Source organism: Rhamphochromis sp. 'chilingali', assembly GCF_963969265.1.
Source record: "Rhamphochromis sp. 'chilingali' genome assembly, chromosome: 7".
Classification (NCBI taxonomy): Eukaryota; Metazoa; Chordata; class Actinopteri; order Cichliformes; family Cichlidae; genus Rhamphochromis; species Rhamphochromis sp. 'chilingali'.
The window spans coordinates 27544537-27556692 of NC_137934.1; the positions used below are offsets into that span (position 1 = coordinate 27544537).

The 12156-nt window shown below is 39.3% G+C and overlaps 1 protein-coding gene across 4 annotated transcripts in view; it reads left to right on the plus strand.

Annotated features, from left to right (window-relative positions):
- adcyap1r1b (adenylate cyclase activating polypeptide 1b (pituitary) receptor type I) overlaps positions 1–12156 on the plus strand; it is a 35346-nt gene that overhangs the window by 13882 nt on the left and 9308 nt on the right. For 3 of the 4 annotated variants that reach the window (XM_080886521.1, XM_080886520.1, XM_080886523.1), the window contains 2 exons: positions 5453–5588; positions 10866–10962. In XM_080886521.1, the coding sequence (XP_080742647.1) occupies positions 5532–5588; positions 10866–10962 (154 nt within the window). In that variant the 5' untranslated portion in view covers positions 5453–5531. Of the gene's footprint in view, positions 1–5452; positions 5589–9489; positions 10963–12156 lie in introns of all 4 variants that reach the window. The other variant, XM_080886522.1, reaches the window with a different exon arrangement.

The window sequence follows — 12156 nt, forward strand, 5'->3', positions numbered from 1 at the left end:
CTGTAATGTCTCTTGCTTGGTCTCCAGTACTTGGAATGAAAACGTCCATCACTTAAGCTGTGCTGGCAGACTGAGTCTCTTCTGCACAGCATTCACGATACAAGAGTTCTTCTCTATGATAATAAATCTGAAAATAGAACTGACTGACAAAACTGTGCTGAATATGGATGAGTGAAAACCTGAGTCGGCAATTTAAATCCCACATTAACAACATTTGACGTACTGTAGAGATAATTATTTTCAAATTGAAAAAATATATATATATATCAAAATATTTAGAGCGCTATTGCTCTTTGTGTTGCAATGCAGTGAGACTAAAGATATCATGTGGTTCAAGCAGGTTTTGTCCCTACAGCAAGATAAGCGTGTTATGTTCAACATTTTCAAATTGATCCTCAGTGTAAGGTAAGGAAGAAAATTTACTGAATGATACTTTATTTTTTCTAAGAGAAGAAATGGTCTGTTTGATGAAAACGACTCTTCACCAACTGAGAGAATTTATCTGAGAGCTTTGTCTGAGAACGCAGTGACACAGCCATGGGTCTTTTGGGCATTCTTAACAACAATAAAGCTGTAAAAACATACCCCCTTTCTCATTCCCCACATCTTCAGTTCTCATCTTTCTGACTTATATCTTACTCTCAAGAGACATGAGTAGGGAGGAGTCCAGGCAATAGGAACTATGTGAAGCACCCTCGCCTTGCAGTCTCATTTTAAAATGCCGGTTTAATACGACATGTGGCACGACTGCAATAATAATTCCTTCCCCAACTACTGCTGCTCAAATATAAGTGACATTACTTTTTACAAATTCAGAACATGGTGTAATGTTACAAGATTTACCTTTTTAATATTGCACACACACACAAACTGTGATGGGCAAAAGATTTTTATCATCATAAGTAACTAATGAGATTGCAAGACTAGGCTGACCAACCTGTGCAATCCCTGGATTGATTACAAGAAGGCCTATGACTCAATGCCCCACACCTGGATCCTGGAATGCCTAGAACTATACAAGATCAACAGGACCCTAAGAGCCTTAATCAGGAACTCAATGGGGATGTGCCATAAAACACTAGAGGCCAACTTCAAGCCCATAGCACAAATCACCATCAAGTGTGGAATCTACCAAGGAGATGCTCTGACCCCACTGCTGTTCTGCATAGGCCTTAACCGCCTCAGTGATGCGATTCACATTCTTATATACGCACCTAATCAACGTCGTTGACAGGTTATGACAGCGTTCTTATGTGCCGGCACCGGTGTTTTAGCTAGCAAAGTGGCGTGGCTGATGTGGAGTGAAGCCACATTAATGACAACGTGTACAACCATTGGAGATGTGAGCAGGACAGTTGATGAAAAAAGTTTCAGTTTCAGTTTCAATTTTATTTCTATAGCACATTTAAAAGACCCAGGTACATCAAAGTGCTTCACAGACAAGGCGCATTTGTGGGGTTACAGCAGTAAAGGAGCAGGAAAATACAGTTATCAGCAAAAGAAAATACAGTTTTAAGATGGTGACGTGGAAACAAGCATGGACCGGGGAAAAGTTAAAAACTAAGTTGTTAGGAAGGCAAGCTTAAACAGGTGGGTTTTAAAACGTGATTTAAAGGATTGGATGGATTCCGACGCACGGACATCAATCGGCAAGCTGTTCCAGAGTTTTGGTGCGGTAAAAGCAAAAGCACGATCCCCCTACTCTTCCGTCAAGACATTGGTTGCATTAAGAGCCCCTGGTTAGAGGATCTGAGTGCTCTCGTGGGGATGTATAGGTCAAGGAGGTCGATTAAGTAGCTGGGTGCCTGGTTATTTAAAATTGTAAAAGTGTATAAAAGGATTTTAAAAAACATACGGGGAGCCAATGAAGGTTGGCGAGGGTGGGTGTGATATGGTCATGTCTTCTAGTGCCGCTTAAAAGGCGTGCTGCGGCATTCTGGACTAGTTGCAGGCGTTGGATGAGGGAAAGTTGGAGGCCTAAATAAAGAGAGTGTGGACTTTATACCAGTTTTTAATAGGCCACGTAAAACTGGAGTTATGATAAAAAAAAATATATGCAATGCTTGGTTTTTTTCCTATCATTGTTTATATTTACTGTGGGAAGAAACAGTAAAAACGGCGTTTTATAAGGAAAACGCTCAAAAGCACTCTCCGCCTGTGAGCAAAAACAGCCCCCCTCCCAACTCCCCCAGCCTTTCCTATTGGTGGAAAAATGTACCATGTGGACCAATCAAAAAATGATATGGCAACATGGCATTTAGTTGTTTAGGAAAGAGGGAAGTTTTAGGAGTGACGGCGGTGTTTTGAGATGTGAGAGATTTGCGATGTTTAGCGCAAATCTTGTGTAGTTAGTGTGTAGTGTAGTCAATAGTTTTGTTGTGTGTGTCAGAACAATGAGGCGACTGCTGAATGTTACAGGTGTTACAGGAGTGATACATCTCCTGTTGTCAGGCCTGCAGGTATCAGGCTGTTGTTCTTCTTTATCTCATAGTGGACAGAAATTTTTTTTTTGGAGTGGCACAAATAATTTGTGTGGCATCAGATGATGCAGAGCAGCTGAATGTTCTGTAAATAGTTTGAAATGTTTATTTAAAAAACCGCCTTGGCTGTATTTTTAGGTAAATAGCTGAAAAAAACTTTGTTGTTTGCAAAACTCACTTACTTTATTGAAGAAGTGACTATATAATTAATTACCCAACATTGGTCATTATATACTGTATTTTGCAGACAAAGAGTTACAGGACTCTCTGCCAGACCACAGACTCATAATACAAGTCAGAACTCTATAAAAGAAAAAAGAAAAAAAAAACAAGAAAGTTGTGTTTTCAAAATTGCAGTTCAAGTTATTTTTTACTTCCAATAGTGTTAACATACTACACAGGTCCTGAACAAGATTTGTTTTTAATTTTCATTGTAAATGTGCTAAAGCAGTTAATTAAAAGTAGTCTAACATAAATGTAAATGCTGTAATTTGCTTATTTTAATAAACCATGTAACTTGGATAGATTCGATGCTGGCGTGCACACGTCTGCTGTTGCTCACAGTGGTTCAAGAGACCGCTCAGGGAGTTTGTGTTTTCGCTCAGACACATGAAAAATTAGAGGGAACATTGGTTACAAGTACCATGGGATCCCACAGGCAAATGGGAACAATGAAGAGGCAGGTAGGAAAGGTGCAACCACCAAGTACCAGGCAAGTCCTGAGGAGTCAGCTGAATGGCAAGAACAAGATCTGGGCTATAAACACTTTGGCCCTGCCCATTATCAGGTACCCTGCTGGGGTAATAGGCTGGCCAAAGGAGGAGATAGAAGCTGCTGACATCAAGACAAGAAAGCTCCTGACCATGCATGGAGGGTTTCACCCCAAGTCCAGCTCTCTGAGGCTGCATGCTAAGTGGAAGGAAGGAGGCTGGGGACTGGTGGCCGTCAGCACCACGGTCCAGGATGAGGTAGCAAACATCCATGAATAAATCAGGAAGATGGCCCTAACGGACTCAGTGAATACCTCAGGCAGCAGAAACCCAAGAAAGAGGAGCTAGAAGAGGCACCATCATGGATGGACAGGCCCCTGCATGGTATGTACGACCAGCAGATAGAGGAGGTGGCTGATATCCAGAAATCCTATCAGTGGATGGACAGCTGGACTGAAAGACAGCACAGAGGCACTCATCATGGCAGCACAGGAACAAGCTCTGAGCACAAGATCCATAGAGGCTGGGGTCTATCACACCAGGCAAGACGCCAGGTGCAGGCTGTGTAAAGATGCTCCTGAGACCATCCAGCACATAACAGCAGGGTGAAAGATGCTAGCAGGCAAGGCATACATGGAACACCATAACCAAGTGGCCGGCATAGTGTACTGAAACATCTGTGCCAAGTATGGCCTGGAAATCCTGAGGTCAAAATGGGAGAATGACCGAGCTAAGATCCTGTGGGACTTCCAGATACAGACGGACAAAATGGTGGTGGCTAACCAACTGGACATAGTGGTGGTAGACAAACAGACGAGGACGGCTGTAGCGATAGATCTAGCGGTTCCGAATGACAGCAACATCAGGAAGAAAGAACACAAGGAACTTGAGAAATACCAAGGGCTGAGCGAAGAGCTGGAGAAGATGTGGAGGGTGAAGGTAACAGTGGTCCCCGTGGTAATCGGAGCACTAGGTGCGGTGACTCCCAAGCTAGGCGAGTGGCTCCAGCAGATCCCGGGAACAACATCGGAGATCTCTGTCCAGAAGAGCGCAGTCCTAGGAACAGCTAAGATACTGCGCAGGACCCTCAAGCTCCCAGGCCTCTGGTAGAGGACCCGAGCTTGAAGGATTGACTGCCCGGGAAGGGAATTTTTTGTTTTGTTTTGCTAAATTTGCAAGAAATTCTTCCAAGAAATTTGCAAGAATCTCAATTTGTGTGTAGAACTTTGAGATGAAAAATTAATTTAATCCACATTGAAATAGGGCTCAGGTTACATGGACGCTGAACAAGTGAACTACTGTGAATACTTTCTGGATTCACTGTAATCCTTCATACATGCATTATCTGACAAGCCGTCTTCAATTCAAATTACCATTCAATCCAGGGATAAATTCATCAGAGGATAGAGGATATGAGGAGGCACAAATTAGTGAAATGGGGAACACCTTACTATCACTTGTCTTGTTTCCTTTCAACAAACAAAAAATCACAGCCATAAACTCTATATTTCCTTTATTCTTGGCATACACATTAGAAATGTGCAGTGAAGTGAAATCACTTTAGTTCCTCGACTCACAGTGCATTGTGCACATGCAATACTGCCTTTGTAAAAACATAATGGTTGTAAAACATAATGGTCAGAGGGTCAGAGGGCCCGGTGGCGCCAGTGTTCGGCAGCCTCGCCTCTGTCAGTGCGCCCCAGGGTGGCTGTGGCTACAATGTAGCTTGCCATCACCAGTGTGTGTGTGAATGGGTGGATGACTGGTTGTGTAAAGCGCTTTGGGGTCCTTAGGGACTAGTAAAGCGCTATACAAATACAGGCCATAATGGACCTTAACACTAAAACAAGTCCAGATATCGAGGATTTATTTTAAAGTAAAAACCTAAACCCTTGACTCCTGCATTAAGGGTATCCTTTGGGTCTTTTACTTTGTGTGGGGTCTTTTGCTGCTATGGATTAGGTCCATTTGTCAGTTTTTTTCTGTTCTCATGCTAATTCTCTCTACCAGTGGACAGTGCCTCGAGGCATGAGGTCAGTGGCTTTTTTCATGTCGGTGAAAATGATGTCTTAGGGTGTGGTCTTTACAGTTAGCAGATCTCAGTTTTATTCAGAGGTTTTAGAAAGGTCTTTCTACCACTCATCAAAGCAATGTTCTATTGAAAGCAATCATATAAAACTATGCTAAGTGTCTGTCTATAACTACTAATGAGATGTAATGTAGACATGCTGTTTCATACTTTTCCACACTTGTGATTTTCAGATCCCAAGGTGAGGTGACATCCCATCACGTTTAGTGCTGGATCTTTTTTTGTAGAGGAAACTCCTAAGAAGTAAAAAAAATGTCTGGTGCAAAGATCAATTCACTGACCCTCACCCTACTCTTCCTTATGCCCTCGGTAAGTGTTATTTCTTTACTCATGTCTTATAAATGGGTTTATGAAAACGTGTGCAGCAAGGATAACTGTTCATGTCAAAGTGCTTCTGAAACATTCTGTTTGCAGCAGGTGGAGATTCACTTCAGCAGTGTTTGCATATTAGATTGATTTTCACACACTTGTACACTAATTTACTTAGAATAACCATATGGAGTATCTGCATTCAATAATTCATTGATCAGCATGTGACAGGAATAATGGATAAAGATGTATCCTCATCATTTATTCATGGATTGTTCAGCATTATTCCAGCCTGTTAACTGTGTGAGGAAAGAATGGCCTCTCCTGTCAAGGGACACAGAAGACAGTAGTTAATATTTACAAATCGTCACTATGTATGTAATCACTCATACCCACATACACACAAAATGAATGGTGTTTGAATTCAAAGGTGTTTGAAGGAAGGGAAATAAATGGAGAGCTTACAGTCTTTAGTCGTGCTAGTAGTCCGTGCTGCAGGGAGAATGGACTGCTATACCTGTTATGTGTCTGTGAGCGAAGGAGGGAGAAAAAGGAGAGTGGAAAAGTACAAGCTGTCACGGGGCAGAAACGGGAGCTGGAAGCATGTAAATATAATAATAACCACTGCAGCCAAAAACAGTGCCTGACGAGCCCAGCTGTAAGAAAGCTTTTAAGACTCAACTGTACACTGTGTTCGTGTTTTCCTCTGAAACAATAAGTTCCGTTGGAGCCTTTCAACGCCTCTCTCTGTCTCTCACTAGCAAAGTTGACCCAGACAACAAAGTAAAGCTAGTTTTTGGCTACGAGCCCGACACAGAACCTGACGTATTAGCCAGAGGTCCCTTTACGGTTTTACACCTTTACGGTTCGGAGCTGCGGACCTGTTTTATATAGGAGCGGAATAGTTTTCTATACGAGATCACTGAAAAAAGTGCAGCCTCACCTAATGTCCACCCTGTTACTCATTTTATATTAAGATTTAAAAATCTAGTTGGCATTGCTATGACGAATAACCTTCAGTAAAAGCAATAAATCACACAGCAATAGTACATTCATGTAGTTGTAAAAAGCATGGTAATATATTAAGTAATCCAAAGTATTCAGAATACGTTACTCTCATTGACAACACGTTACAAAATACATTTTGGGGCATGTATTCTGTAATCTGTACTGGAATACATTTTAAAAGTAACCTTCCCAGCACTGGGTATATGTGAGCACTTGGCAACAGTGGGAAGGAAAAACACACTTTTAACAGGACCGGGGTCATGGAGGGCCAGTCATTTGCCAGAACTAGTTGGTGGTGAGGGGAGGATGATGGGACAAAACACAGACTCAACAGGCCTTGTATCCTGTATCATGATAAAGCTACTACCTTGTGTGGATATCCAAAATAATTTACAATTGTTACAAAATTACCAAGTATGTGTTTAAAGTTATTTGAAGTTCTTTCAAACTAAACTTTGCAAATTTGTAAACATAAACCAGTGTTATGTTATTGGTACTGTTAGAATTATATAATAATGTACTGGCCAATGTTGTTTTGCTAACATATATATGCTTTTAAATAATATATATTTCAATTTGTCTGTTAAAACTATCATAACTATCATAACTCTCTTGCCAGATATACCAACTTTATTTATGGTCCCCTTTCCTTTAATTCTAAATCATACATTTGCAATCTTCAGTAACCGTTGTCTTATGACTTGATTGTTTTGCTAGTGTGTATGTTTTGTAGTGATAGCTACTGCTAAGCTCAGTTTAATATCAGTCTGTTTCAAATATTTTATTAAGAAACATGTACAATGCAAGTGAAAACTTTTAGATTGAATATAGTGCTTCAGTTGTACAAGTCAGTCAGTGAACGATGCTGCATATACCCACACAAACCAGTGCTAACCAAAAACGAGGAAATTTATTTAGCATCTTGTTCTGTATAACAGAAGACAGAGCAATGGTTGCCAAGTCTGTTCAAAACCCTTCATCTGGCACTAAGGACATATGGAATACAAATACAGGATTTAAAGGTTGACATGTCCTTTTTCCGCCAGAGAAGAATACAGACAGCGCCTAGCATTAACACAATACAAATCCATTCCCAACTCACAATTCATTCACAATCCTTCCTGAGACAATTCATGTTTAATTGTCTCTGTTCTTAATGCATCATTAATAAATTATTATCATTATTAACATCATTAATAATATTACATGCCTTTTTAAAATGCAGTCTCTCAAACACAGGTTTAAATTATAAGCTAGCTCTTGTTTCAGAATTATTAAGATGAGTCTTTAGAAAGTGTCTGACCTTCAAAGAAATCTCTCCTTGTCAACGTGTTTTTCTGCTGGAGCTGGTAAAAGAATGGAGACACTCCCTGGATGACAACCCCAATTCCCAAAAAGTTGCAATTCCGTGTAAAGTGAAAATAAAAACTGAATAAAATGAATCTGCAAAACTTATAAACCCATATTTTATTCACAATAGCACACAGAAAACGTATGAAAAATGTCTAAACTGAGAAAATGTGAGGGAGGTATTTAGGTGTGTTTAATAAATAAATAATATTTAATAATTATTTAATAAAGAATAAAAATCTCTTTGGTTAATTTAAAATAAATAAAATAAGTAATCTGTAAAATAGGGATTTAAAACAAATCCCTATTTATCCCTCCCCCCCCCCCCCCCCCCCCAATTATTTAGTTTTTTGATGGGAAAAACCTGTAAACTAGTTCAACTTCATTCTGAGCTGTTGTAAGATTCACATAACAATCTACTGAAATAAGAATAAAAACCCACGATCAAGTTTAGTCAGACAAGCAACATACTAATATTTGATGCTGATCTGATGCAGTGTGACCAAGGGCAGACAGATATGATATAACCACAGGAGGTTACAGAGCAGAGACATAAACAGAGGAAGCCGAATACACTGTATGTCTTTGCCTCTCAAGCCACTTATCATTTTAATACCTCTGCTTCCTATGACTTAGTCTCATATGCACTTAGAGAGCAGTCCCAAAGTCTAAAATCTAAAATCTAAAAGCAGAATGTGGAACTCGTCAGGGTGGATGTTTTTCTACACCTCAGAGTTTAATAAAATTCACAGCCCACATTTCAATCACGTCCCTACTGCAAGCCAATGCAGTCAGTTTAATGTCTACATGAATGAAAATAAAAACATCATATTTTAGTTAGATGCTAAATCTAAAACACAGAGAATCAACAATTGTTATCCAATTGTGTGATTTATCAATACACAAAGGTTTGCTATATTTAGCAACAGCTGAAATGTATCTGTAGCCAAAATGCCCAATACAAGTGTTTCCATTTGTTTTACTAGAATAGATCTCTTCTTTTGATTAATGGATGTAATTTTCAGCAACTTTAATCTGAGTTAAACAGACACTAATTGAAACACATGAGTGGATGTTCTTGACATTTTAACCAAGTGGTTTCAATTTCCTTTACTTGAAATGTACTTTAGTTTGCAAATCTATCTATATAGTAAATGATTTTTGACCGAATCTATAAATCACAAAGCCTGATTATCCAAATTACTGGGATAATTATATTTATTGGCTCATTAGTCCATTGTACATCATCTCATAATTACAAGATAAGGTCTGAAAATTTTGTGGGTGTACATGCAGTGCACTATTAGTACTTACATCATCAAAAATGAAGCATATGCTTAAGTTCAATGAGGAAGATCTTTAATCACTCATCTGCCTTCTGTCCCTGCTTTTCTGTGTACATGTCTACTGCTTTCCCACACTGTCAGTCTCAACATTGACGTCATTACTCTAGTCCAGTCATCTTCTTGCAAGCCTTCTTCGAGCCTGTCAGCCTCCACTTTACATGGTTTAAATTTGTGCTCTCCGTCGTTCTCCCTTTCAGGCTGTCATTCGTGCAACCCACCTCCTTCCCATCTCCACCTCACAGACACCTCAGTCAGAGCTCCATCCAAACCTCAGTCTTCATCTTCACCACCAATCTCTAGACTCCACGGAGTACTGTCCTAAATCCTATCACTGCTGGGATTCCATACTGCCATGATGGGTCATCGGAGTCTAATTGCCAAATAAATTCATTTCTATCTATCTCTATCTCAATAAATCATGTTGGGTTCTTCCAAGTGATCTCTCCTTATTTAACTTGGTTTCATTAATATTCACATACTGCAAATCACCAACACTCTTCTTTCAAGTCATCATTTACCATTTGAAAGCTTAAACAGTGTTTACTTGCCTCTGTCCTGATGTCTGAATACCTGCAAACCAGTGACTCATGAACATTCAAATGCAAGTTAGCTCTAATTATTACATCCATGTACACCTGTGTATATATCTGAGAAATCCCCATCTTCATTTTCAGTCAAGGTCAAAGAATTGTATTTTTAATAGGCTTACAGTTTGTTTTCAGAATCGTCCTACTGACAAGTGACAGTTTGTTCCTTCTGATTAAAGAACACCAGCTTCAGCTTTGCTCTATAGACATGATGGCCTGAAAAGGATGCAATCAAACAATGGACAAGCTGTATAAAGGAAAGGTTTAAGATACATGAAACTGAAAATTATTTCAAACCAATTATGCTACCTGGTAAATTAAGCTACAACATTTTAAAAAAATAATATTTATGTTAAATCATTACATCAAATAATAAATATTTATTAACAAACTGCACTCAGTGTATGCCAGATGTTTGAAGCTTATCCATGTTATTCAGCAGATTAATATTCCTCTTGAAGCTAACACGTGGAGTCTCCTGGACTGACGCCAGCACAGAGACATGTTCATACCTTGATCCTCACCATAGGGGCTGTAAATGATGTGCCCCTGGTCATAACCTCCATGTCTGCAGTCGTAGCCATGCAGTCATCCGTGTCTGGATGTCTGGAGAGCACAATTATAAACTTCATGTCTGTGGTTCAGAACAGATGGGACTAAAGCTTGGCAACGTGTGGTGTGAAAAAGGCTCATCTTTCCTGACTTGTTTTCATTGGAGTAATGTCGTCCTGTCGGTCAGTTAGAATGGAGAGAGAGCCAGCAGCTCTGAAATGATTAGTTTAATTGGTTGGGATTTCAGACAGATCCCAGGACTTAGACCTCTCCCACAGTAGATTGAAGCACATGAGTGGCTAATGAAGCAACCAAGCACTTTGCCTTTGAATCTTTTCTATGTGCTCTTTAGCTGCTTGACTCTCTCTCTCTCACTCACACACACACTCTCTGTATGTGTGTGTGTCCCTGTGTGGGTGTGTATTGTCTTCTAGATTTCAAGCCAACAGGTCCCCTCTAACTGTGTGATCAAGATGGAGCAGGAGAAATGCATGGAAATGATGGCCTTGGATTCCAACAATCAAGAATTTGGTGAGTCTTTGTTGCCTTCATGATAAACTTGTATTAAAACAGAAGCATCTTTGGATTCTTCGTGCTAATGAGCTGGTGATAACTCCACAAACTGTAGATGACTCACCTGATCCTTGGAAAATGTTTTTTAAAAAACGAACCTCACAGTTCATAGCCTCTGTGCTTGATTTGAAGCATCGGATAACTAATGAGGCCACAGGAAGACTGTATTTTTGGAGCAAGGGCACGTGCTTTAGTTGTTAGTGTCTTGTGATGATGATTCTGAAAATGAAAGTTGATCGGTGAGTGACAGCTGTCTCTCTGGCTGATTAGATGATGAATGAAGGGAATATTAAAACTATGGGCAACTTGTGTCAGTTCTCCTTTGTGACCTTAGTTTCTGACTTAACTCTCACTGTCAGAAACTAACGGCGAACTGTTCCATATTCAACAACCCTTTGTCATATATATCCAGCCTTGCCTTTTATTTTGTCTCCACAGACCTTTAATAAAAAAACATTTGTTATGTGTTGTTAAAAACTTTTTTGTGGTGCTAGAATTTAGATAATCTTACAGAGTAAACTAACATTAGCTACTTAAATACTTTCCAACTATTGTGCAACCATTCCCATATGGAAAAGAAATAGTAAAAACTTATATGATTCACTCATTAAAGTGGCCACTTTCTCATTACTTTCATATGTTGTTTTAGTAAGTATCCAAAACATACAAGTTTAATTTATATAATTTTTCAAGGGTTCTTGTATCTGTTTTCACTCTTGTATGCTTTTCATACAAGTTTCACACAAGACAAACTTTATAAGATTTATATATATCTTTTTCATGTGGGTTGTGGGAGTCTAGCAGTTGTTTTTGGTGTTTGCGTGTATAGATTTTAAATTGTAATATCATGGTTTCTTGGCATATTACAAACATTTCAGCAGTAGTTGAATTTGAGAAACAAAACATGTTCACTTTTTGGGACAAATTCACTGTCAAATACAAAGAGTCGGTTTAACAGACACACATATATAACCATATCATTAACGTATATGTGCACCAATTTTTTACAACTGCAGGTTTAATAATCTCTGACAGGAAAGCTCACTGATTAAAGCAGTGCTTAGACTACGTTGTTAGATCCTGATTCACCCCCCATTTCCTAATGGTCTGTGCTGTCTGTCTACTAGTCTGCAGAATATATTGTTAAATCTA